This window comes from Platalea leucorodia (genome assembly GCF_965183815.1).
Source record: "Platalea leucorodia genome assembly, chromosome: 13".
Classification (NCBI taxonomy): Eukaryota; Metazoa; Chordata; class Aves; order Pelecaniformes; family Threskiornithidae; genus Platalea; species Platalea leucorodia.
In genome coordinates this window covers 912679-940111 of record NC_138835.1, presented here as the reverse complement: position 1 = coordinate 940111, position 27433 = coordinate 912679, and the positions used below count along the sequence as shown (strand labels likewise).

The following is a 27433-nucleotide window of genomic DNA, read 5'->3' as shown; positions in this document are numbered from 1 at the left end:
GCGCCTCATCTCCTGGCAACGGTCCTTCCGTAGCAACCGCCGAGCCGCCGAGGGGAGCGGGAGGGCTGCGGCCGGGGAGGAGGAAGAGCAGGAGGCCTTGGCGGCCCCCCCAGGTACGTGGGGCTGTGGCCGGGTGGTATGCGTTGCCCAGATCTGGACGGGTCCTGCCGGCACCCCCTGGCTGGCCCCACGGCCACCGGGGCAGCAAGGGGCCCAGTGCGGCCACTGGGCTGGGTGGCCGCTTGCCCCGTGGGTGCGTGGGGCAGCCGGGAGTGGGGAGCGGCATGTGCAGGGCTGCTGGCTCCCGGCCACCACTCGGGCAGCGGAGGGCAGGTAGTGGGGCCGGCGGGGGCTCTGGCTGGTGTCCCCCAGGCGTGCCCATGGCCTGGCCAGCCTGCCCAGCGGAGCAGGCACTGGGCTGGTGGAGCTTCCTCCGAGGGCGTCCTTCCCTCGTCCTTCCCTCAGCTTTGCCAAGGCCGAATCGCCCGCTGTACTGACGGGTGGCGTCAGCGCCCGGCCCCAGCGGGGTCCTATCCGGCTGCCCCTCGGCGAGGAAAGCCAGCGCCCACGGACCAGCTCTCCTGGCAGCCAGCCAAGCCCAAGCCGCAGCGCACGGGAGCTCCCTGGCCGGTGCTCGCCAAGGCATGGCCCTTCAGGGCTGGTCCTCCTCGGCCCTTGGCCTATCTTGTTTTTTCGGTTGCATGTGAGTCGCAGAGTGAACGTCTCCGTAACTTGCCTCTGCCCTTGTTGTTCCTTTTTTTACTGCCAGCCTATTTTAAGCTGCTTTGCTCTGCGCTCCTGGTTGCCTCCCCTTGCCTGCACTTGTTGAACGTGGATGGGTGCGCTCCGCCGCTGTAGTTTAAGCTCAGCCTTTTGGTGTTCCCCCCACCTCTCCCAAACCCTCGCCGCGCACGTCCCCTCCACACCATGCCCGTGGGTGGGTGCGTGCGTCTCTTGAGCTGAGGCCATTCCCCTCCCTGGGAGCCGGGGGCCGGGCACCAACGTCTGACGAAGGTTCAGGGCTGGGTTGCAGCATGGGGATGGTGGGAACATGGCCAGGTAAACCATGGGGAGCTTTGTGCCCCTCTGCAGAGCACAAGGCTCACACGCGGGACAGAGACCCTCGCTGCTGCTCGCACTGGGGCGTGCTATTGCCGCATAGCATCCCCCCAAAGCTTTGCTAGAGAAGGTGCCTCTTGGTTAGGTCTGTGGTTCCCACCCTTTCTGCCACTGCCGCTCTTCTTTCTCCAGCCCCGACAGCGCTGCCGTGCCTGCGGGCACAGGAGCGTTCCCCACGGGCTGCGGGCTCCGGCTGCCCCATCTCGGGCCACAGCCGGCTAAATACGGACGGAGGGCTGGGGTGGGAGCTGCAGCTTGCACCGACACGGGCTGCCGACGTGCCTCTCGGGCACACAGCGCGCCGGCCCCTGCGGTAGTCATCATGGCCAGAAATGCTGCTTTTTTTTCTGTAACAACAAACGGCATTCACATGAATACAGCGTGCAAATCAGGCACGTGGAGAATCACAGCCAGAGAGCGCAGGTGCCAGAGGACACGGGGAGAAAGCGAGGCTGGGGGCGATCCGCCCGCGGGCGGGCAGGCGGCAGGGGAAGGAGCGGAGATGCAGCAGGCTCCCGCCGGCACGAGGCGGCTCTGGGCATGGATCTGGTGGGAGAGCAGGGCTGAGTCAGCTCAGCCCCCTCTCTCCCACCCCTGTGCCTCTGCCTCCTCCCAGGAAAAGCCCCGTGGAGCCCGGTGGGCTGATGGAGGGAGGAAGGGTGCAAGCAGGCGGTAGGCAGCGTCTGGCCATCGCTCAGTGCTGCTCTGGGGCTGTTGTATGCCTGGCCAGTGTTGCTGCCAGGAGAGCCCCTGTGCTGACGGGTGATGCTTTGTGCCACTGCCTGGGGACAGTAGGACTTGCCTTTCCCGGGGCCCTGCAGGTGCTCGTATGTGGGACATTCGTCAGGCACAGCAAGCCCCCAGGGCCCCAAACCCCGCGCCCAGGTACCCTGGCCGTGGGGAGTTTCTTGTCAGGGGTTCTGCTGTCATCCCCAAATGATACCTTTGGTCCAGCTCTCCAATCTGGAGATCCCCATCTGGAGATTTCCAACCCCAAAAGTGACTTCAGGACCCCTCAGATTTATTCAAGCTCCCTGCCCATCCCAGGTGATCAGAGTCCTTGTGACTCCCTTTAGTTCTTGAACTTTGCGCCAGCTCTGCCTGGAGCAGGGAGAGCAGTCAGCTCAGCCTGCAGAATGCAGTCTACCCCATAAATTCAGCGGCTTCCCTCCCTTTTTTGTCCTCTGGCCTCTCCGAGTCGGAGTGGCGAGGAGCTACTCTCTGTCACTGGCCCAGCAGAGGCAAAGGCAAGACGGGGGTCGAGGTCCCACGCCCAGGGTCTCCCCTCCGTAGCTGAACGTTCGCGCAGTGCCCTGATGGGGCAGAGCTCCCCGGGCAGGGGGGGCCGGAGCAGTGAGAGCTGGGGCTGATGTAGGAAGGGGAGCAGAAGAAATAGTGAGGTGTCTCTGGGCTCGTGGCCGCTGACCTGAAGCCTTCAATGAGTGCTTGAGTGGTGCAGGGCTCCTTGGAGGAACAGGAACTCATCACACTGGAACCTGTCTCTGTGTGCAGAGGGACCAGAAAAAACAGTCTTCTACCCGGTGCCTCTGCGTCTCTATGAGAAGGGCCCAGGACTACCCCAAAAGCACAGCCTGCGCTGTGGCAGGTTTTCTCCAGCCATCTCCAGAAAAACTCCGTAAAGAAACTGTAAGATCTTATGCAGATGGACTGTGTCTTCCCAGACCTGTGGGCAGACGAGCGGGAAGAGCCTCTGATCTCTGTTTTTGGCCTTCATATGCTGCTGTGTTTAAAGATTTAGCAGCTATAATTTCAGGCACAGCAGGCAAGTCTCTCCATGATGCGATTGGACTGGTCCGACTGAACTCAACTCCCGAGAAAGCAGCAGGACCTTGGCTTGACTTTGGAGATCCAAGACCCCTGGGGATCCCCTAAAATAGTTAGGTTGGAGAAGCCCAGGAGGCCAGACGCAGAGAACGGGAGCAACGCCGGCTGTCGGCAGGTGGCCCGGTCCCCCGCCAGCCCCAGGGGCCAACAGGGCGCAGTTCCGCAGGCAGCTCTGCCTCGCTTGGCACGGGCGCTTGCAGCCAACGTCCTCTCTGACAGCCGGCTGCGAGGAGCGCTGAATGCAGGTCACGCTTTACAGGACCAGGGAGTGGGATCCTGGCATGCAGTGATCTCGAAAAGGATTTAGGGATGAAGGCAGAGGAAGCATTAAATGCAAGATCCCGGCGAGGCGAGCCCTGAGGGAGCAGAGTCAACCTGCAAAGCCCGAGGATGCCAGGCTTTTTTGGACTGTTGAAAGGAGGAGGATGCGACAGCTATCTATTGATGCATTACTGGGTAAACACTAGAGTAGAGAAGAAAGAGTTCAGCTAAAGGACACAAGAAATGGTGCAATGTTTGGAGATGTTCAAGCTGGAAATTCAGACAAAAGCACAAACCAGCACCGTGGGGAGGTGCTGTAGGGAGGGCAGAGCTGTGATGCCCGGGCGCTCCTTACGGCTCTCCCCTGCAATGTGGAAGGGAATGGAGAGGTGGCTCCCTGCCCATACCGGGCCTCTCAAAATCACTGCTGAAGCAGCTGCGTTTCCTTCTGGGCTCCGTGCTCCAGATGCGACACTAAGAAATTGCAGACAGAAGTTGCCTTCCAGAGCGAGAATTAAGGTGCTTGATCTCGTTATTATGTTCCAGGCAGGATAAAGGCTGTCATGGTCAGCAGTTACAAGAACCAGCGCACAGATAAGGTGTTTGGTCCACGTGGCTCAGGAGCATTGCAGAGGACTGCCAGAGGCTGGGGGTTAGGAGGTGAGGCGAAACACGGCCAGAGCTCGGGGTGCGATGGCTTCTGCATGCAGCCTCCTGGCCCGACCCAGGCTGTGGCCTTACTGCAGGTGCAGATGGGCGGCATCCTCCAGCCCAGCTCCCGCGGGACCAGGGGCCGGAGCAGAAACGGCCCCTCTGCTCCCGCTAGGTCTTCAGGCCTTGGACACGGAGGCCACGCTGTGTTATTGCTTCATGAATTCGTAGTACCAGGATGATCGTGCTCCGGCAATAATGCATCGCAGCAATAAGGAGAGATAATTGCAGTTGGAACGACTGTGCTGTAATTAGGGTGTTTGATACAAAATGGCAGAAGAGGCAGTGCTGATGGCATGGGTGGGTTCGCTCTTGAAGCCACACGTGACAGAGGGGACGAGAGGGACCAGGAGGTTCCCTCAGCATCCATCAGCCGTGGTGGTGGTGCTGGAGGGTACCGCGGATTCAGGCAGCCCTCGCTGGCACCGTACGGTTCAGGCAGGGACCGAAGGATGCCCCCGTGTTGCACCAGGCAGGAGAGCTGTTAGAATTGGAACTTTTCAGCCAAAATCTTTTTTTTAAGTGGGGAAAAAAAACCCACTTTTTGCTCTTTTAGATCTTCTGGGGAACTCACCTGCCAAACCAAGCAGGTCAAAATCTATTTTTGTGTAAAGTCAAAATGCTTTATCTCAGTACTTTCCTCCAGGATGCCTCAGCAGCAGTGTCAGACTTTCCTTCCATTTCAGTCTAATTTTATGATATGCATAAAATTTCATCAAAGCTGAAGTTGAAAGCTCTTGCTTGGGCCCAGATAAAATTGTTTTGACTTTCCAGGTTGCTTAAAAAAATGTTAATTTTAGTGCTGCTGGGCTCAAAGTGATTTTTTCCTGGTTTCTGGCTGTGCGCCTGCGCCCCTGACCTCTCCCACTGCAGGAGGAGCTGCTGGGGGTGTCAGACATCCCCGGGGCGAGCTCCCGGGTGAGGGGGGCTTCCCCGTGACAGCCCAAAGGGACCCTGGGCTCGCTGCTGTGCAGCGCCGTCCTGGCGTGCTTCAGCAAACGCCAGCGCCTACCTGCTTTGGCAGAGCGTTTTTCCAGGGGAGGAGGGAAGCCGCTGGAGACGGATGGCTCCCAAGGTCAGGCCCTGCAGACTGAGGAGGGAGGGTCTTTCGGTGACGAAGCATCAACCATGGCTTCCACCTCGCTCCTCTGCAGGGCAGCTCTCGGGCATGTCCCTTGCGTGCGCTCCTGCAGGTCCCCTTCTCGCCGGCCTCTTCTTCCAGGGGAGCTGCTGGGCTCCCCGTCCTGCGGCATTTGCCCTTACGGCAGTCTGCCTCTCTGTCTGTGCAGACAACAGGGCTCATCTTCCTCCCTTTCTGCTCTAGTTTTACTCTCTCTCGTGTATTTCTGCAACACCCCCCGCCGCCCTCCGCTCCGCCTCCTCCGCTTCTGTCCCCCCTCCAACTGCTGAGTACCGCGGCTGATGGCCTGCGACGCATCCCCCGACTTGCCGACCCGGCAATACTCAACAGGGAGAACGGAGTCACTGGCATGACCTGCCCGTTTTGCCTGTCGGGTGTCTCCTGGCCCATCTCTCCTTTGTGTTTATCGGGCGTCTAAAATAAGAGTCATGTTAATATGTCTCTTCCTCCCAGGAGTGTTGGGAGGATTAATTAGTTAATGTTTGTACGGTGTTTTGAAGATAAGTGCCAAGCGGGATGATGATAGGAGTAGAAATGGATTCTTTCATCTTGTCTCCTTCCTTTTTTCGCTTGGGCTGATGCTAACAGCCAACATGCTCTTCCTTCGCTGGGTCACCTGGTGGGGATAGCGTTACCTCTCGCTGCAAACCAGGGTGAGGAGACAGCCTGTGAGCAGGAATCACCGATGGGGAGTAAATAAAAAAGCAGAGGGAAGCAGCTGAAGAAGGCAGCAGGGTTTGGGTCCGGTGGGTTCGGGCACGCAGCTGCGTGCCATAGCCCCGGGCGGTTGCCACCGGCTTAGGCTATCTCCCTGGCTATGAGCTGTGCCTGGGGTCTCGCTGCATCGGGTGGGAAGGGGGGTTGCAGCACTGACGCCTGATACGGACCCGGCTCATTGAATGCCAGCAAATTTGCTAGCAGCCAGCTCAGCGGAGACATCGACCCTTTGGACAGAGAAGGGGAGGCTGGCCGATATTCGTAGGGCAGTGGGGCTTTGGTAGCTGAGATTTGGTGGCTGGGTCTTGTTAAAACTGTGCGCTTTTGGACATGGTGGCCGTTTTCCATGACAGTTCCAGGATGCTTATTGCCATTTTTACCAAAATCTCTCTGGAATGGCGAACGCTCTTCACTTACCAACCCCACACTTTCTTATGGAAAACTGAGCATGATTTTCTCATGGAAACAATGAGATTTTCTTGTGTGGAGTGGTAGCGCAGGAGAGTGTTTCACCCACAGGGCCCTCTTTTCTTCTTTATTCCAAACTCTGCAAAAGGGAAACAAATGCCAGTTGTTCCGTCAAATTTCTTTCAGCCATCCATGCCAACTGCCCCCAGAAGCAGCCGGCTCTGGGGGGGATCACAGCCGCCCTCCCCGTCCTGGAGCCGCACCAGGGAAGCTAAGGCAGCGCTTCCCTGCCTGAGCAGGACGAGTCCAGCGTGGTGGGCAGCAGGACTGAAATTTTGGGCTAGAGAATTCCCACCGGCCGTGCCCCAGCTCCGGCTCCGTCTCATTGTACATCAATAGTGGATGAGCTCCGGCTTTGTCTGAGCTGGGGAATACATGTTGTAGCTAGTGATGTTAATTAAGCGGTAACTGGACTGATGGAGATTTATTTTCAGGCTGCCTGCTAGAAACTGGTTACGCACATCTGGGAAATGGAAAATTGACCTCCTGCTCGTTTCCTGTCTTCTCCAAAGCAACCGTTAATTATTGCGGGAGCCTGCAGAAGCCATGGGGCAGGCTCCTCCACGCAGCGCTCCCTCGGGGCCGCCCGGACGGGCCTGGCAGGAAGCATCCCTTCAGCCGGGCTCTGGCGCCTGGGCCTCGTCTCCCTCCATCCCAGGCCCAGGTCCAGGCGATCAGCTCTGAAGCTGGCTGGGGGTGGCCTGGGGTGGTCTCCCGGTGCCCCTTCCTTGCCTTTCTCCCGCTCCTGCGCAGCCCCGGGGAGAGGGAGGCTGCTCATGGGTGTGGAAAAGGGGGGACGTGGTCAGCACGGGGGGCAGGCAGGGAGCTCTGGGCTCGGCTCAGCACTCGGGGCATGCACCGCTGCCTCCCTGGGAGCTCTTTCCACAGCGGGGACCACAGGAGCTGGCACTGGGCAGAGTTCAAAGACCGGAGGTCTCTCCCTGGCTCCGTGACTGACCTTCCCTCTCCCATGCCTTAGTTTCCCCTGAGCGAGGGTGATGCTTTGAGTGAGGGTGATGGTTTTTGCACGTGATGGTTTTTGCTCATCCTTTTGCTGCAGAAAAGGCCAGCAGCGCCCACTCCAGAACCAGTGGCTCCAGTTGGTACAGGATGCTCTGGTTTTCCAGACCTGTGCAACATGAACTACTCCTTGACGTGTTTTCCTCCATCTGGCTTTGCAGGCAGTCTTACCCTCTACCTGTGCATTGCGCAGCGGGCTGGAGCACGGAGCCACTGGGCTCTCGAGACCTGCTTGCCTGCACGGAGCTCACTGGGCTCCACTGGGCCACCCTGGGGCACTCCCCTGTCTCCTGGGCCGGGTGGGCCCCGAGTCGCTGGGGTGGGACCAGCCCCCCGCTGCTCCCTGTTTGCAAGAAGGCAGATGATGCCGAAGGGGTCCAGGCTTGGGGAGCAGCAGCAGCGGCCTGGAGAAGCACCGAAGGGCTTTACAGCCTGTCTGGCTTAGCGCTGGGGCTACAGGCTCCATCTGCTCCCTGGCTCGGCAGCCTTGGCCGGGGCAGAGGGGAGGCTGGCACGGCGAGGGGGAACAAGCAGCACTTCGCTTTTAGGTACCCTTAACCCTTGAGCTTCAGGTGACCTGCAAACAAAGCCCACAGCCCCCACACAGTCTCCTGGTTAGTGCCAAAACCAGCACAGCAGTCGCCCATAATGCTTTTATAATCTGCTTTCTTTAAGATGACTGTTCCCACAAGAAAGGGAGGGGGAGGCATGATTAATTTTCATTAGCCTTGTAAATAATAAGCTTGTTTCCGCTAGTCTTGCCCTGTAATTAGGGCTCTGGTTCCAGGGCCCTGCAGAAGGAGGCTGGATTTGCTGGTGACTCACGGGAAGCTGGGCCAGCCTGGACATCCCACCCTGGGCCAGGAAAAGGAAAGTGGCTGGGGCCCCCTCGGAGAGACGGAGCTTCCCCTCGCTCCGGAGCGGAGGGCAGCAAGGGACGGCGGTCCTCCGAGGGGAGAGGGAAAACCCACCCGAAGGGAGTGTGGGCTGAGGTTTGCACATCTTCATTAGTCAAATGACAACGAAAGCAAAACTTCTGGCTCAGGGCTGGCGGCGTCTGCCCCCATAGCTGGGTGTTGCATCTGGATGTCGGATGATCTCAGGAGGAGTTCAGCGACACGGAGGTGAGGTGGGGAAGCAGCACCTGGGTATTTGCGCCGTGCCTGGGGCTGAATGACCTACAGCCGCCAGTGCCTCGGGTCCAGAGCACCGTGGAAACATATATTTCATTGCCACCCCAATTTTGTTTTTCCATAGTTTTACCTAGGTTGCGTTATACCCTCCCTTGCTGTAGGCTGGGTCCTCTGTGTGCCCCAAAATGCCTACCCGCCAGGACGTGTTTGGACACAGGGCTTTGGCTTAGCCCGAGATGGAGGTGGCAAGTGAATGACTCTCGCAGTATTTGGCAGCGGGTGATTCATTCCCTTCACCCAACGTATTGTTATTGCTTGGAACCAGGCCTCGTATCTGAGCGTCACGTCTCCCCGTTCCATCACTCCCCAGGGGCAGAGGTTGCAGGATGTCAGGCCAGAGCAGAGGTGACACAGCCACCTTAACAGGCGTGTGCAGGGAACTGTAGATGGAGAATTCAGTGACTTCTAGGAGAGCAGCACTGGTTTTATCACAAGGGGCTGATGGACGATCGCTTCCCACCGTGCAGCAGCGTTCAGAGCATGTAGGTGGCGGGGGCATCAGTGCTGGAGGCAGGAGAGCCTTCAGCTGGTCCTGCCCCGCAGTGCGGGGTGGTGCTCAGCCCAGCGCACCCAGGGCAGCTGCACGGTGTCAGCAGGCTCGTGGCTGAGCAGCAGCGCTTTGTCCTGGCCCAGAAAATTCACGTGGGAAGAAATAAAGAGGGACTTGTGGGGCCGAGATCTGGGAAACAGGGAGCTGCTGCTTCGGTTACTCTTCTCCCTAACGCAAGGACAGAGCATCACGGAAAGCGGTCAAGGTGGGATCCTTTGTGCAAAATTCACCTGTGGAGCTCGCTGCCATGAGACATCAGAAGCACAAAGCTAAGGAATTTTCAAAAGGGAAAAAAAAGGGATATGGATAAGGAGGATGTCTCTGCCTACAGGAAGGGAAAACCAGTCTTTGGGTCCTCTGGAAAATGCAGTGTCCAGGATACCACCAGCATGGGGCACCTCCAGGAATGCCTCCATCCCGGCAGCACGCACATAATCCCTCCTTGGGCTTGCGAGGTTCTCCATTACCTCTGTGTGCTGCTCAGAGCAGTGTGAAAGTCGTACTGTCCAGCTCGGGCAGCCTGGGAGGTGAACGGCAAAGCCAGGCAGGAGCCACCGATGAAGGGCACATCTGCTGCTGCAATTTCAATGTGCAAGGAGATGCACAGCTTCAGCAAGGCAACAGCCAGTTGTGGCTAAACACTACTGGAGTCGGGAAAATAGTCATCCTGGGTGGGGGTGACCGCCTATCTTACAGCCACCCAAAAGTCTGAGAGCAGCAAGTGGCTTCTCTGCTGGGTGCTCGTCCCTGGTGTGGGCCAGGGACGAGCAGGACCTATGCCGTGCTCCGCAGATGAGCCCAATCCTACAGCCTCCATGGGAGGAACCTCCTGCCGAAGAGCTAAGATGTAGCCCCTTCTGGGAACAGTGTTTTCCCAACCTAGCAGATGCAGCAAAAACCCTTCTTGAAAGAGCTGTTTGCTAAGGAAAAAACAATTGGCGCACTAATTAAAAGTGACTGATTAAAGGACTGAAAGGGAGTTACTCATCCTGTTAGAGGCAGGCACCTGCAGAGCTCTTCTTGCTATCAGAGCGACAGCATCCTCCGTACCACAGAGAGGACACCGCTGCTCAGCGGTGGCGGGCGCGTGGAGCAGCCCTGATCCGCGTGGCACGTCCTCTCATCCAGCACAAACCCGCAGCCGCCAGCCCAGCGCATCCCGAGGAGCTGCAGCAAATCGATCCAGCGCGAGGCAGTGCCAGTCGGTGGCTGTCGGCGTGACGGCAGACAGCACAGCGCAGCGCAAAACGGCGAGTGCCGTGGGCCCGGCTGGCCAAGGACAGCGCGACCCGCTCCCAGCCACGCGACCCGAGCAGCACCACGCGCAGAGCGGTCTGGGCACACGCATGCCCCGCTCTTTCTGGGCTGGCTGTTCTCTTCTAGCACCAGCGTGGTCTGCCCTTACTCGGGTTGGCCACAGACGGCTTCTGAATGTGCTCCATCTTTTCCATCCCTTGCAAAGATGCGGCCGGTGGCCGCGTCGGAGCAGGGCTCAGGTGAGAAGCACCTGGCCCAACGGAGGGTCTGGCATTCGCCCCCTCCTGTCCATGGGACTGAGCGGTACCTGGATGACTTGTCCGTCTGGTGCTGTTCTGTGTCTGTAGTACTCCCAGTGCTGCTTTTAAGAAAAAAAATGCCGTAAATCTGGTCTGTCTCCTGGAAGATGTAAGCATGAAATCAGGGGCCCTGAACATGTGCAAGTGTCCCATTTATCACAGTGCCCCAAAACAGAAGTACAGTCACTTTTGGAAAGGAAATAGCAACCGAGGAACAAATCCCTGAATTTGTTTATCCTTCAGGTCTCAGAACTGCGTTTGAACTAAACATCTTGGGAAAAACCTCCCAGGTGACTTGAACTTTTGCCCACGATGGAGAATGCACTGCTACGCTCAGTGGAGCTTAGTCCTTTTAGTGGCCGATTGCTCTTGTTTGTTAAAAAGAAAACCTTTCTTTGCTTGTGGTCTGGACTGAGCCATCTTCAGCTGCCTGCCCCTGGAGGCACGCGGGGTCCTGGCCGCAGCGCTGAGGAGCTCTCTGTTTTCAGCCTTTTAAGGACCGGTGGTCTGCAGTTAAGTCGCTTGTGTTCCTGGTGTCTCCTGGCGTGAGCCACATCGTGCAGTCCTCGTGGCTCTTCTCTAAACCATCTCCAGTTTATCGACGTCCTCCCAGATATTGGGCTGCCAGAAAAGGACCTCTTCTAGTGCGATACTGTCCGTGCCCCACACAGGCCCTGCTTCTGCTGCAGTGTCCTTCGCTGATCAAGGCAGAGTCTCATTCTAACCATCATTTTGTGCAGATGTCTTACGTCCAGCTATTCAGCCACCACATCCCTCAAGTCCATCTTGGGGTCGTACTAGGATACAGTTCTCAGCACAAGCCTCTCCCTTTAAGTTCCTCATAACAAGGCAACCTCTTCTCCATGCGTAGCACAAAGATGCTTGCAGAGCCGGCTGTCAGGCCCACCAGGATGAGCTGGAGAGTTGTGGAAGGCCCCAGACATTCTCCATCTTCTGCTTCCTCTGCTAGGACACAGATCTGTAAGCTTTACAGGTAGATAGGACTCAAAAAGCCGACCTTGCCTGCCATGACATTCAATGTCCCTCTTTGCGCCCTCATTCCTCCCTAAAGGTGTTGATTTTAACATTTGCTGATTTTAACAGTCTAATTATGTGACGCTCCTAGCCAGATTTCGGGAGCACAACTAGGTCAAATTCATGTCCATACGTGAGCGGAGTGTATTATCCAGGCTCCTTGGCATCGGTGTGAAGGCAATTAAAGAATTTCTTCTCTTCAAGTCCCTTGCTGTCTGGACCAATTTTATTCTCACCATCATGATGTCACGCTGATGAAGGCTCCTCAGTCCCTCCTTCTTGCCCTTCTCCTTCATTGTTTCATAGCCTACTGGGTCTGTCCCACACCCTCCTTGCTCCCCACGCCCTCAGAGGAAGGTCTTCCATCATGAACAGCATCTCCTGGTCCGCTGCACCGCACTGGACCGTGCCGGCTCACACCCTCACGCTGCCAGCGGGGCACTGCCGCAGGAGCCTTCTCCTTGCAGAGGCGCACGGATAACCCAGCAGAGCCTCCAGCATGCCCTGCCCCACCGCTGCCCGCTGCCCGCCCCGGAGCTCTTCCCTGTGAGATCCATCGTTAGTGCGGGTTAGTGAAGCCCTCCTCGGCAATTACAGGCTACCCAGCCTGGTCAGTGGGATCCCTCAGAAGGAGCATCCATCTGCCCTGCTGGGTGTCACTGCGGGCGTCACTATCTCACCGCGGGGACTGGAGAGGCTCAGTTCTGCTCCACTCCGCTCCGTCTCCCATTCCTCCACCGGGAACCTCAGAGCTGTTTTCTGCTGTTCCCATGCTAAGAATTGGTAACCTCCACCCACAGGGAATTACGTCCCCTCCTCTTCTCTCTGGTGCTGCTGGCCTGCCCAAGCTTCAGTCTCTACTCAGGCAGAGCAGACCCTAGTTGTCTGTCTATTTAGTAAATTAATGAAACAAAATTTAATGTAAGATCTTACCAGAAGAGAGGGTGGTATTGCTTTCAAATGAAACAGATTTCAGTCTCTCGAACTCATTCTCTCCAAAGTCTTTCTCCTTCATGTACTTGCAAGCTCCAAGGCTTATGTCCAGGACGTCTTGCCAGGTTCACCTGTGCACAGAACTGAAGAAGAGGAGCACTGCTGTTGGGTCCCCACTATGTCTCTGAGGTTCCTCTTGATTGACAACGATGTGGGATTTGGATCGGTCTTTTACACCCTCTAGGAGTCAACGGTCGTGATGGGTGGATCTGTTGCCTCAGCCTCTTGCTTACTTCAGCATCCATAAATCTCGGGCGAGACCGGCGCGCATCGTCTTTGTGTTCAGGGTGCCTTCCTGCTGGGAGAGCAGGAAGAGGAACAGCACGTGCCATGTGCTGTAACCTCGTTTCCCTCCTCCCACGACCCGAACGCAAGTCTTCTGCTGACAGGTCATCTGTGCGGGGACCCTTGCCGAGCAGCAGCCCTCTGGGCCTGGGGAGAGGAACACGTTCCTCACGCTTCAGCAGGACTTTGCCGCTCCTCCCAGCTTTGCTCCATTGTTGCCTCTGGTGCTTCCACACACACATTTTACCATTCATGCCTCCTTCAGAAGAATCTTAATACTGGCTACAAATCTCTTCACTTACGAACAGCCATATCTCATCTGTGCTCTCCGCTCTCTCCACAGTGTCCTTTTTTCCTTTCGTGAATGTGAGGCAGTGATAGCTCTCAAATCAGGCCCCAAGCATCCTTCATACAAAATTTAATTCTTTCTGGGAGACCCAAAGGACCTCAATGTATTTGTTTTATCCAGAGAAATGGTTATGAGATTAGAGGTACAAGAACACACATCCATTTATTTTCATTATTTCTGTTGCTGGATTTGCACAGAATGATGCTATGGCCTATTTCATAAAGGAGAGCAGGCCAGAGGTTTGTAATGACTATATGTGAACTTACAGTCTCTAAATCTAAGGAGCAGAAGGAACTCAAGTTAGGGTTGATAGCAGGAGGAGGGGAACATTGCGTTCAGCAGCGCTTGCCGTCACCGGGAGCCTGCATGCCTGGCTGTGCTCTTCACCCATTCCTCACTGCCCCTGTGCCGGAGCTGCTCGTCCCCTCCGTCCCTGCGGACGTCCCTGCTGTGCTCGCAGGGTCTTCGCTCCGCCTCACAGCCTTTCTCCGGTACCAGATCCAACACGGGGCCGGCTGCAAAACAGAGAAGCCCAGCCAGGTCACTTTGCTGGTTCCCTGACAGGAGGACTTCATTTCTTCTCAGGTTTAGCAAGAAGCAGACATGGGCGGTTTGCTGAGGCTCCTTCAAGTTTGGGAGAGAAGCAAAAAGTCCCTGCAGCAGGAGGTGAGGGACCGGCCGGGGAGGGACCTCCCTTTCTCACGCAGACCCAGCCCAAATGCTGCTTTCTGAGCCTGTAACATTTCACGGTATTTTCACTAAAATAATTAAATCCCAGTACCATCTGCACCTTTCCAGGAATACCTACCATGAGTGCTCTGCTTGCCTTGCTCTGCTCAGGTCGTGGCCACACCAGCGTGGCCCCAGGAGTGGCTGGCTATAAGGGAAGGACCGTCCTGCCCTTCGCATCGTGCTGCCGTGCGAGCAGGCTGGGCTTTCCACTGCTCAGTCATGACCGAAACCCTCATCGACTTCGTCTGGAGACCCCCGCAGGCAATAGCATCCTTTACTCAGAGTTGCCTCTTTCTGTCGCTCAGCTGCCATCATCTCTGAGGTGGCAATACCGGGGATGGTGAACGCCAGATCAGTCTCTTCAAGGCCGTCTCCACCCACACTCCAAGTCCAACAGAACCACGTGGGCTACAGAAGGGCGGGTTGTGGCCCTCCTCTCCTCGATCAAGGCTCGGAGGAACAACAGTCGGGAGCTGATTCTCCAGTGAGGCTTGGCTGCAGAGCGTCTGAGGCCCTAGGTCACCAAGTGTCTTGAATCATGCGGGGAAGGGACGTCAGTTCATCAGCAGGACAGCCCTGAGCAAACAGCAGCGTGGGAGCACGCAGACCGCCCTGGAAGGACCCCTGGCAGCTTCCCCCGGCATCCTGTGCCTTCATTGCCTGGAGGCTGAGGGACCCCAGCTTGCCCCCGCTCCCCACCATTCCCCTTGGTCTGCAATCCACTTGCCTGAGGCTACACCACCTCTCACAGCAGTCTGTGTCCTTCCACACGTCGGCTTCAATCCCACCCCCTCCACGCAGCAGCCATGACGTGAGCAAGCTGCTCCCGAGACTGGGAGAAAGAGGGGGATGATGGAGGTGGATCGCTGGTAGTTAACGTAATGTAATTGTGCTGGTGGCACAATTGTTCATTTGCATTTCCCTGGGGCGTTGATGCTGATATTAATTAAAGGTAATTATAGCACTGCTTTCTCAGTGCAACAGTAGCATGCGAAGACAAATGCAGTATTACAGACAAAAATGTTTCTTCCTCCAGAGCTTCAATGGCATCTTTTATTTTGAGACATCTGCTGGGTGAGCGGAGGCCTGGAGCCCAGGCGCTGCTCCTCCCGCCCGTCAGAGTCACCAAGGGGTGCCGGGATCGGCACCGTTCCTAGCGGTACTCCAGGGTTCCCTGAGAGTGCTGGTGACAGACACAGACATGGTGGGTGATGGTAGCGCTGAACAGATACTTCCAGCGCAAGTAGCTACTGGTGGTGATACGGGGTGCTGGGCACTAGTGGTGGATACTTGTGCACCCAGGAGGGGTGCTGAGAGCGTTGCTAGCAGATGCTGATGACTTCTACGGTGGACCTTAGTGGCTCTAGTGACACGTGGTGTTACCCTTCATAACAGTGCTGGTGGCATTAGAGCAGGAGAGCAATAGCTTTGCTGCTGGGTACTGGGCAGACGGATGCTGATGCTGCGGGTGGCTGTAGGTAGCACTAGCCATGGATACTGGCTCTGCTAATGGCTGTTGCAGGCTCTACGTGTCTGGATTACTGGCTCAAACCTCACTCAACTCGCTAGTGGCTGGAATCCACTTTTCAAGTGGCGAGAGCTGTGAAGGGGTTGGATGGTGTCAATGCAATTACTGCTGCATGGCCATCTGCAGCACCCAGACTCATCATACCTCATCTATTATTAGTGTTGTATTTAGGGCTGGGAGCGGTGGCAACCGGCCACCTCATTGACATCTCTGAGCTCAGGAATGTCGGAGTTTGGGATGCGGAATTGTCCCTTGCCTCCAAGAGCTGACGCCTCCAAAACAGAGGCCTCCTTGGTTAGGTGGAAGCATGTTGGCTGCACCTCCTGGATAGAGCGTCTGTCTGGTTTTCACAGCTGAGTACCCAGCAGCAGCAAGAAACTCAAAACCCAAGAGTTTTGGTGTGGAAGACAGGCAAGCTCTGGGACATAAACAGCATCTGTCCCCTGCTTGGCGTTCCCAGGGCACATGCCTTTCCTTTAACCATTTCCTCTGCGTTGTTGGGGTCCAAGCGGTACAGAGCTAGCGGGAAGGTGAAGAGGGTTTGTACTGGAATTAGGACGGCAGTCTTCTGATCTTTCCAGGCTTTCCATTCTTCTGTCAGTGGGGATACGCGCCGTGAGAGTCCCTGAATGCCTCTTGAACACCAAGGCCTCTTATTCTCTACCTGCGCTCTATCTGTCCGTCTATCTAGCCCTTGCTTCCTTGGGACAGGTCGTAGGGAGGGCTGTTGAGCATGTTTGGAAGGAAACGCGGTGCCTCTGTCATAACCCCGGCACGCATTGCACCTGGGATGTCTGTAAAGACCCCCCGGGCGTGAGTTAACCTGGGGAGAAAACCCCTCTTGCTGGGCGGTGGCAGGGTGAGAGCAGGAGCTGGTGGGCACCGCGGTGCCCAGCTCTCCTCTCCGGGGACAGAGCTGCTGGCTTATCACTGCCACTGGGCCACCGGTTTGGTCTTACTCTGCCTCACCGGCGAGGGAGTCAAACCCACCGCTCAGATCCAGCTTTCCGAGAAAAACTGCGGAGGTTTGTATCCCTGTCCCAGCCTTCCATACGTCCTCCCAGTCAAGAAGCTTTACTGGCCTATTTTAAAGCCCCCTTGAGCTCGAGGCAGGCCTTCTCAAGGCCCAGATGGCCGCCGCTGTCCAGTTAGGAGTGAAAAAAAGCCATCATGGGAAGGCTGACTCCTCGCTTTGAGTTACCGTGCCGTTCCCGTCCCTCGCTTCTCAGCAGCGAAAGGCTGAACTCCCCAGCCTGTCCCTGCACCACGCTTGCACCTCCTCAGTGCAGAAGAGAAAACACGCACACGCACACACAAGCCCACCTTGGAAATTAATTGATGTAATCCCCAAATAATATTTAGTCTCACTGGTAAAGTAATTCAGGCTGTGTTCTTTGTTGTGATGTGTAGGTTTTTGAGGACATTAAGAAACATTGGGTGTTTTCCCCATATTTATTTACTTTTCCTGCAGGCAGCATTTTTTTCCGTTGTTTGCAGTGTAGCTGGTGGTGAATGACAATGAAGAAAGCGGCACAACGTTTTAGCTGCAATACAGTAGCACCTAGTGACCAGACGGCAGAGATTTACAGTGTGAGCTGCTCGAGCAGAGGTTTAACGCGCAGCGTGGGCAGGTGGGAGCAGGACGCAGGTTTTGCAGGTGTATAGCTGGGACACCACAGGGACCCGGCTGCCATCTGCCACCCCGGTCGGGGGGTTTATCCCCAGGATCGTCCTTCCTGCCGTACCGGGCTCTGTTCTCCCAGGGCTTGGAGCAAAGTGACCAGTGCAGGAGATGAGGCCCAGGGGGTTACAGGACCACCCCTGCTCAGGACAGTAAGCTCCTGGCATGGCCAAGAAGCAAAGATACAGCCACGGGCAGCAAGGGGGTTCCTTGAGGGATTACTTCATGACAAAGAAACAAGGGAAGGAAAGCCCAAGAGCGCTTTCCCGCACAGGGGCTCGCCCCAGCCCTGTGCCCCCGCCCAAGGAGCCCAGGCATTTTCCACGTTCTCCTCCCCACCTAGCTGATTTCCAGTCCATCCTCTCAGTCCACGTGCAACACAGAGGGACGTGGGACCCACTTCCACATCTTCCCCCACTCCCATGGTGTTGCCTCGGCCTCTGTGCATAGGATGCTTTCTCACATTTGTCTTGTGCCTTTGCTAGGGCTTAATGAAGAGAACCTGAGCATCAGTCGGAGTTGTTGTGTCTTTACAGCATCAGGGTTATGGCCTGGGGCGTTTGGCAGGAAGACACCGCCCTGCTCTCCGTGACCTGAGGACATTTTCCCTTTTCTCTCTGCCTGGCAGGTCTTCATGAGGGACAGCTCTGGAGCCCAGAGGGACACAAGGTGCACAGGATGCTGAATCTGGCGTAGCCCCCAAGCCCAGCAAGCTGTGAGAGGTACGGTATGGTCCGGGGGTGCCTTTGGGGCTCTTTGGAAACGGCTGAGGGGGCGGACGGGATGGACAGACGGAGCTGTGTGCTAGGGAGGCTGGGGAAGGGGAGCTGGAGAGGGTGTTTCAATGGCAACCCTCCCTCCATCTAGTAGTGAATCCTGCCACACGCCCATCGCTAAAATAAAGTTATGAAATCCAATACCGATTGCTATAGTAACGTCACGCCTCCGCGCTGACCTAGTTTGAGACACAGGAGGTGCTCCCGCGGCTTTGGGCACACAGGAGGCTGCAGACGAGTCTCAGTCTGGAGAGAGCGGCAGAGGGAGCTGCCGGGCGTTCCCCACCTGCGTCCCCTTGCCCCAGGACCCTCAGGGCACATGAGCTGCTTTGTCTCAGGCACTGAGCAAATCCACTGCCGGAGAGCATCTCCATCCTGCATCCCAAACACAGGCAGGGCCCCACCTAGCTTCGTCTGGACGTTTAGGCACAGGAACATCTGCCCTGGAGCAAGGCAACAGCCTTGCAAAGCTGCAGAGACCTGGCGGCACAGGAGCAACAGCCATCGCTGTTCGGAGCACCCTGTTACTGCTGTGCCACAAACGCCAGGGGCAAGAGCCTGTCCCCGCTCTCCCCGCTACCCCCAGCTCCTCCTCGTCTGCTCAGTCCTCGGTACCCCCGGTCCCGGGGCTGCTGCTCGCGCTGGGAGCACAGTGAGACAGGAGGAGCCGGCTGGCGGTTTGGGGCAGGGTGGTAGCACAGAAGGCCAAGCAGAGCGGCCTGCCTTCTTCTGCGTCACAAGTTTTCAGTGCAGGTGGGGACAGCCTCCATCCCTGGGAGTCACAGCATACGTAAGGTCGAGGGCAGCCGTGTTACGTGCTTTTCATCCTCCGCTTGCTCCATGGAGGGCTCTGCGAACATGCACACAACCCTCCAGGCCTCTTGGACAGCACTGGCCACAACAAATCGGTCTTGGTCCCGCATGGTCTCATTAGCTGCTCTTCCAGACAAGCTGGAACATGCCCCATGTTGTCACCAGCATGTGCCCCGAGTGCCCTGTGAGAGCACAGAGACTGCAGGTAGGTTTCAAAAGCCAGTTGACCCTTGCTCGCTGCCCTGGTCCTTCCTCTCCATCTCATCAGCTCTCCTGCTTTCTTCCTGAAAACTCTCCCTTTCTTATCCTGCCTTCATTTGTCCCATTTGCCCTACTTAATGCTTTGCATTTCCTTCAGAGCAGATCCCATCTTCTGGAGAACTTTGAAAAATTTCTATTTAGGGACAGACAAATAGGTTGTAAAGTTTCTGGGGTTTTGTTCCCTTGAGAGCTGATTATATTACCAGTGACATTTGCATGAAAATAAGTTCTCTGCCTCTCTCAAGAGTTCATCTGCTCCTCCAGCTTAGTCAACACCTGAAGTCAAAAATCTTTGTCATATTGCAGCCATTGATTTTCACAGCATTTGGTTGTGCTGCTACCAAAAAAAGAAAAAAGAAAAAGTAGTATCTGGAGCATACAAGGAAGGAAGATTATTCTTCGTCTGTTTTGGGATGGCTCCAGTCAGACCCCGTCCCTCCCCATCGCCCCAGTGGGCATCAGCTGGCAGTCCCAGCAGAGACGGCCGTTGCCTGAAGAGCAAGCAGGGGACCACGGGCGTGCACGGAGGCTCCCGGGGCTGCGGGGCACCATTCAGCTACCGTGAGGCCTCGGGAGCTGGGTCCAGATTCCTCATTAAAAAGGCAGAAACCACTTATTCACGCGTGAAGTGAGATGTGAGGAGAATCCTTCCACCCATGACACGGGACTCAGTAGTGTTGAGAAATCAGTGCTGCACACTTTCCTGAGCTCCTACGCCAATGTAGCCCACGCTGGGGTTTGCTTCATCTGGCGTTAGGTGCCTGGAAGCTGGATTTGTAGAGGGGCTGGGCGAGCCCGTTGGGACACCTTCGGGCACCAGGACAGACTGGCCCCCGCAAAGCAAGTCACCGTCTCCTGAGGAGGTGTCCCAGGTAGTTGAGACACAGGACTCGCTGTCATATGTCTCGGTGGGAAGGGCCGGGGGACATTAACCCCAGGGGTGCTCCTCAGGAGGCCCTGGCTTAAGCTCTTCTCAGCAGCCCGGGCCGGGCAGCGTTGCCGGCTGCTCAGACCTCAGTGCCCGCTCTGCCCCTGGGACGGAGCTCCCCGACAGCAGCGGGAAACTTCCCGGGGAGAAGCAAGCAGCAGAAGGAGGCTGGAGGAAGGTCTGTTGTATAATGAATTGTTCTAAGTAGAAGCCGGCTATTTTTATTCCCTGCGATTAGATTCTGAACTCTTTGAATCATCATTAATGCAACGCCTTGGAAGCCGGCGGCCCCCCTCGCTGAATGCCACATGAAGTGTTCCTGCTAATTCAGGGAACATTTGCATTCATGCGTGTAGGCAGACCGACGTCACCTACACCACGGTATACAATTTTTTAAGCTCCTTGCAGCAGGGTGAGGGGAGTCATTTTTCTTCTGCAGGTTGCGAATCATTTATTCCTTATCTAGCTAGTTATTAGCACGCCGCTAGGTTTCTATATATAAAAGCCACCCATGTGTTTGCAGCCAGCTTGGATGGCTGGGCTGAGGTTTCCGTGGGAGGTTATGGTACGTGGAGCCCTGGAGGAGCTGATCGGCAGAGGGCAGGACTAGCTGACTCCCGAGGGTGCCTGCAGCCCCGTCGGGACGGGGCTTTCTTCCTTCTGGAGGACTTGTGCCCTGAGCAGTCCCATTTTACAGGCTGCTGCTTCTCCTCATGCTTCTGCCTGCCTCTCCTGAGCGGCACCCGAGTGGCCTCCTGGCCCTTCGTGGCCAGCCCTGCCTCAGCAGCACGTGCCCCTCCCCAGCCAGTCCTGCTCAGGCGAGCCCTGCTTCAGAGGTTGCGGTCTCAAGAGATGTCTTCCAACCTAAACCAGTCTGTGATTGTCCCATAAATGCCAGCCAAGAAGCCTGGCGAGAAGGGCTCTGGCTTCTTGCTGGCACCGCCTGGAGCAAGGTCTGTGTGCTGGTGCCTGGTGTTGTGTGGTGCCTTATGTCCTTTGGATGGGACATGAAGAGGTGGGGGTGAGAGAGCCGAGCTCTCCCCGGAGGTGGTGGGTTCCTCCCTCCGTCTAGCAAGGACGAAGGCCCCCGGGCTGGCAGGCAGCGTGGGGGCAGACGCTTTGGTGTTTCCGCAGGGAACAAACTTAGGAGCTGGGTGGACAGCCAGAAGCTGGGCAGGCACGCGAGAGTGAGGCCAGGACAGACAGCTAGGAGATCATTGCTTTGCTTCTATCTACACTGCATTGCAGCTGCCTCCTCTTCTCCATCCCGTTCCTTTTGGCTACCTCCTCCTCTGCCCAGAGTTCGGGCCAGCCCAGTCTCTTTGCTGTTAAAAACAGACAGAAAAGCAAATATTTGCAGTCATTGAAGTATCTCTTACAACAACAGAGGCTTTTCAGCTACAATGAAGATGTGATTCAGTCTTCCTGAAGTGGAGTGAAGCATCTCCCGCCCGCTTCGGCAGCCCCCGGCCCGGCCCCATCTCCCACTCACGGAGGAGGAGCGCAGCAGCTGTGGGTGCTACAGGAGGGAAACGTTGGCAGCGCTCAGCCAGGGGAGGAGAGGAGTCCCCGCCGAGCAGGAAGCTTCTTCAGGCAAGGCTATCGTCTCCTGCATGATTAGAGACTTCATACGCGGCTCGGTGGCTGGAGCTGCAGGTGTATTTTGCAGGAGGTGCTGCTGTAAGGGAATTCAGCGCAGCCGGTCTGAGCCTGCAAACCGGCAGCGCCAGTGCCGCTGCTGTTAACCGTGCCCGAGAGGCAGCTGGCTCCAGCTGGGGTTCGGCGTGGTTTGGGACACACAAAACCGGCATAAATCAGGTCGGTCATCCGCTGCGCCTCAGAGACCTCTGAGCATCAGCAGAGCCACTGGGAAGAGGAAGGGCAACCCCGAAAAAGCACAGGCTTGAGGGGAAGGAAGGTAATGGGGCCACGAAGCCAAACCTGCCCCTTTCCCTGGCTCAGCGCTGCATCCCCTCCACGCCCCGGCAGCCCCGGCCATGACCATCTGCTAACCAGGGTCTTCTCCTGCCGGCCGCCCTGGGTGCCCTCCCTGTGGTCGGGGGCCGTCGGCCTCCTTGGGGCGGGGGGACGCAGCAGGGCACCAGGCGGCTGTCCTGGGAGGCAGCGCTTGCCCAGATCATGGATTTGGGAGATTTAACTTCAAGCTTTTTCATCCTTCCAAATTAAAAAGATGGCAGGGAAGAGGCTTGTTGGGTTTTTCCCTTCTCTGACCCCACGTCTCAAGAACGTGCCAAGGATTGCAGAGAGTAATTGAAATGTGATGAAAACAGTTTAATCCCTCTTAAAGGGAAACCAGCTCAGAGAGGCTGCAGCGACCACGGCGTGGGGGGCACCAGGGGCTGGGGGGGTCCTGACTGCCCCCCCAGCCCTGGCCCGACACGTGCCCAGCAGCAAGTGTTGGCTGCGGCTGGCCACCAAGCGAAGGGATGCCCGGGGCAAGCAGGACGGGCAGGAGGATCGGGACCTGTTGGCAGCCCTGCAGGAGCCCCCGGGAGGAAAAGGGAGCCATAAACTCTCTGCCACCTAGACGCGAGTGTCCACCCTTGGCAAGAGCGCAGCAGCCTGGGCGAGGGGAGCTCCCTGCCCTCCCCTGCTCCCTGCCCTCCCCTGCTCCCTGCCTTCCCACCCCTCCTGCTCCCACCCTCCAGCCCCCCCAGACTTCACTTTCCCTCCCTCCTGCTTGTCCCCCAGCCCCTCGGTCCCCTCACTCCCTCCTCCCTGCCCCTCTGCTTCTTGAGCCCTCCTGAGCCACTCCGGCCCCCAGCCCCACTCTTCACTTGCAAGCCAGGCTTTCGTTGCATTTCATTTATTTTCATTTCATTTATTTCATTTCATTTCCCTATTTATTTGGAGTCCTAAGGCAGTTTTACTTTATTCTGGAGCCCAGCGAACACAAAAGCAGTGATGCCGATGTGCTTTATGGTGAAGCAGTCGCGGGGCTGAAGTCTCTCTCTCGGGAGTGCCTGGGAGATCTCTGCTTCAAATATTGATTGCCCTTTGTAGGAAAAGCCGTATTTACTATCAATATCCAGAGACATCCCATTATAATCAAATCAGCGCTGTGTTGAGTCTTAGGGACTGTCTGACTCCTGGAGCATAATGTGAAGGGAGAAGTGCAGCGTCCGTCAGAGCCCTGACGGCCTCGGGCGGCCGAGCCCGAGCGAAGAAGTCCGGAGCTGGGGCATGGAGGGAAGGGAGAAAGAGGCCACGGCGGGCAGAGCTGAGCCTGGGCAGGTCAGGGTGGTGTTCAGGGAGGACTTGGGCTGCCCGCTACCTGCAGGGCTTCCCCTCCAAGTTCAGCAGGGTTGAGCTTGCCCATTTGGGGCCATCTGGAATTTAAAGGACCAGACGGATGGCTCAGTCTGGAGCCTGTCCTTCTACACCCCATCCTTCTCTTCTGCCCAGAGGATTTCCTTTGGGAACATCTCCTGGGGCTTTTTGTCAGTGCTCTTTAACCAGTGCGCTGATGCCGGCTCGCACAAAGCAGGAGCGGGGCTGCCTGGCACATCCATGCGTCTCTCTTCCGTGGCACTTCTCCAGCCAGCACCCACTGCTGCTCCACCAGCTCACATGGGTGCTGTCCCATGGGCAAGGGACTCCAGAGAGGCTGCTGCACCTAACTGCTGCAGAGCACAACGGGAAAGGGATGGCGCCCGCCACGAGCAGCAGGACACCGGTCAAGGCTAATGTTGCGTTGGGTGTTTCGGCAAGAAGGGCAGGTTTGGCCTCAAAGTTCCCCCAGCTCAGGCCAGGGTAGCAGCCACGTCCTCATCCCCAAAGCACACGGGCACTGTCCGTCTGCTGGAGAGGCCTGAGGGCCAAATCGTCTCTCCCACACCACCAAAGCCCAGGCCACGTGGCAGGGCACCAGGCTGTAGGTGAAGGCAGCCGGACCAGTGCAGGGCCCAGGTCAGCTACAGAAGACATTCCACTTCTTCTTTTTAGATATTAGGAAAAACTTCTTCACCGAAAGGGTGGTCAAGCATTGGCACAGGCTGCCCAGGGAAGTGGTTGCGTCTCCATTCCTGGAGGTATTTAAAGAACGGATAGATGTGGTGCTCGAGGACATGGTATAGATGGACTTGGCAGTGATAGGTTAACGGTTGGACTTGATGATCTTAAGGGTCTTTTCCAACCTTAACGATTCTATGATTCCATGATTCTTTTTGTGCTTCCAAACAATTATTTAAAGCCTAGCTGCTTTTCATTATTAATACATTTTTCCCTGTGTGAGGAAGGAAAACGAGTCTGTCAGTCCCTATCGTCCCTCGGTGGTTGCCGACTCTGCTCCCCGCACCACTTCGGTCCTAGCTGCTTTTGCTGCCGGGCCCGTGTGCAGGAGGACAGGCTCCGCAGGGAGACCGGAGTCAAGTTTGTGGCTGAACAGGGAGAACCCCGGAGCCCAGGCCACCAGCTCAGCTCCCCGCAGGGACACACTGCTATCCTACTTGCTCTCTGGGAAGAAGCAAATGATGGTTTTCTTTCTCACAAGCTCACTGGAGGCTCTGAGGGCCCAGGCGCTGTTTTCCGTTCCAGGCGCGTGTTGGGGAACATTGGATCACCCTAGGGTTGGAAAATGGCTCTTCTGCACAGAGCCTGGCGTCCCAGCTCCCAGAGCAGCCCCTTCATCTTACCAAGGAGCGGCCGTTCAGCTACGCAGACGTGTTTTGGGGCTCTGGATTTTGCAGAAGTAGTCTAGGATACCGGTTCTCCAGATTTTTACACCCATAGGATGCTTCAGTGTTTGCTGGTTGCCTTCAAGCTGCACTCAAACTCAAATGAAAAGGAAATAGGAAACTAAACTAAAAGGTAAAAGGAAATAAGAATTAGTTTATACACTACATGATTTCAAATAGGTTTAAATATGGAAAATCAACACATGGATTGATCAACTTAGCTCATCTATATGTTCATTGATTTTCTTTAAGCAGCCCCAAAAATTTGTCTTTTTTTCCCCGTATAAACCAGTGCAGATGAGGAGCCCTCTGAGCCGAGCAGGACGGGGCAGGTGCACCAAAGAAACCTTCAGTGAGGAGCTCCCCTGCCCCACGGGGACCCTCCGTGTCCGGCTACCCCTCCGCCACCCCGCGGGGATGCCTGTGCCTGCTGAGCGGGCCAGAGACACCAGCCTCGGCCCCCTGCTCCGGCAGCGGGGACCATAGCGAGGGGCGGACGGCCAGGCTCGGGGGGCACACAGCTCCCCCGGGAGCAATGCAGCAAGGCAGGAAAGATCAACTGAGCAGCAAACAGCTTCTCAGGTGAGGCTCTGCGTGTTCAGAAACACCTCTGCTCTCATCGTAGCTACTGAAACAATTTCCTCCAGGGTAAAACATGCCATAAACTGGGGCGCTTGTTGGAGAGGAGACGTTTGACATCATATCGCATTAGCGCAGCTGCACGCAACACCCAGAGCAGGGCTGCCAGCCCCCTTCCGAGATCCAGTAACCACAGAAACACGAAGCGTAATGCAGAAGACAGGATGCTCGGCTCCAGGCTTCCCTTGGCTCGGGCAAGGCCCGTGTGCAGTGTTTGACAGCAGGTTTTTCTCCAGCCCTCTGAACAAATGGGACAGGAGCGGTGATTTGCTGGCAGCGCCCCTGCTAGCCTTTGTTATGCTGGCTGGGGAAGGGACTCTATTAAATAAACATGTGCAGAGACCAGAAAAATAGCAGCAGCATTAGTTAAGCAGCCTGTGGTTGAGCGCTGGGACCCACAAGCACTTTAAACTGCAGCTAGGAAGAATGAATCCTTCCCCTCCTCTCCTGTACCCTGTGCTCTCCAGCCCCTGATCTCGGGCCCCTGCTCCTCCCCTCCTGCCATGTCACCCCCCTCCCGTCCTGCTTCTCTCCTTCGTCCCTTAACCTTGGGGGCATTTGCTTTTCCAGCTGGGACAGCCCTCGCAAGGACGCCCCGGTGAGGCGCGGGCTGCCAAAGAGGTTCCCGGCAGGCTCTCAGCATCTCTCCTCTTCCTCCAGGTGCGGGGAGGTCTGCGGGGGAGCAGGCTCGGCGCTCCTGCAAGGGCTCTGCCACCCCATCCCTGAGCGATGCTCTAGGAAACGCCGGGACCATGAAGGGCTTAGGAGATAACAGAAGCCGCCACCTCTCCGATAACCTGGACTCCCCTCAAGACTCTCTTTATGCCCCCCAGGACAGGAACCCTTATCTCCTCAGCCCCACCGACTCCTTCACCATGGACCCCCGGTTCCCAGCCCAGAATACCCTCCACGGCGACTGTCTGCTTCCACTCAACAACCAGATCTCCAACAGCAGCACTTTCCCCCGCATCCATTACAACTCCCACTTCGAGGTCCCAGATGACAACCCTTTTCCGAGCCATGCCCAAGCCACTAAAATCAACCGCCTGCCTGCCAACCTCCTTGACCAGTTTGAGAAGCAGCTGCCCATCCACAGAGACGGCTTCAGCACCCTCCAGTTTCAGAGGAGCGATGCGAAGCACCGGAGCGAGAGCCCCGGGCGCATCCGGCACCTTGTCCACTCTGTCCAGAAGCTGTTCGCCAAGTCCCAGTCTCTGGAGGGCCCCACCAAAGGCAACGTGAACGGCAAGAAGGGGGCGGATGACCCCAAGCAAAACCGGAGGAGCAAGAGCAAAGACCGAGCGAAGACCTCCGAGCCCAAGCGCAGGACCAGATCCAACATATCAGGCTGGTGGAGCTCAGATGACAACTTAGACAGCGACACCTGCAGCTACCGCAACCCAATGGGCCTCATGACACTGGGCCGGCAGCCGGACCACAGCCAGCCGAAGTATTTCATGCACGCTTACAATACCATCAGCGAGCACATGCTGAAATCCTCCAAGAGCAATAACGACCTCAAGGTCACCCCTTGCACCAATATCCCCATCAACAATGACTCCAACTACATTAAGAGGGGCTCCTGGTCCACGCTGACGCTCAGCCATGCCCGGGAAGTGTGCCAGAAGGCCTCCGCCACGATCGACAAAGCCTTGCTGAAATCCAAGTCCTGCCATCAAGACTTGGCCTACCACTACCTACAGGTGGGTGCAGCGGAGGGGTTGTGGCTTGCTCCATGCAGGGAGAGCGCAGGAAGACAGGGGACACCCTCTCGGTAGGCGCCCTATTCCCCAGCAGACCTTATCAAACAGCTCCAGGTGGTTCAGCTGCCACCTCAAGTCCCATTGCCAGGAGAGGGCTGGGGGGGATAAAGTCACCAAGGCCCCAGGGGCAGACCTCCAGCCCTTCCGCAGGGATGCTGGTGCGGATGGGGTCCAGCTCCCCCAGCTGCAGCGCTGCCCCAGGACCCACAGCCCCTGTGCTGGACCACGGCAGCATGGGGAGGAGGTGATGTGCCCACACCGCAGCCTCGGCACCCTCTGCTGTGATCCCCATTTGCTGCGGGACCCCGGCACTCCGGCACTGCCCGCCCAGACCCTGCAGGTGCTTGGGCTCTTGGGCAGCCGGGCACTTGG

The 27433-nt window shown here is 56.9% G+C and overlaps 2 protein-coding genes across 5 annotated transcripts in view; both read left to right on the top strand.

Annotated features, from left to right (window-relative positions):
* AAR2 (AAR2 splicing factor) overlaps positions 1-27433 on the top strand; it is a 287818-nt gene that overhangs the window by 116781 nt on the left and 143604 nt on the right. The gene's annotated exons all lie outside the window — the stretch shown is intronic.
* The window catches only part of DLGAP4 (DLG associated protein 4), a gene marked incomplete at its 5' end in the record, with an annotated part of 67398 nt that continues 66015 nt past the window's right edge, over positions 26051-27433 (top strand). For all 4 annotated transcript variants that reach the window (XM_082326375.1, XM_082326372.1, XM_082326374.1 and 1 more), the window contains one exon: positions 26051-27001. In XM_082326375.1, the coding sequence (XP_082182501.1) occupies positions 26051-27001 (951 nt within the window). The remainder of the gene's footprint in view (positions 27002-27433) is intronic.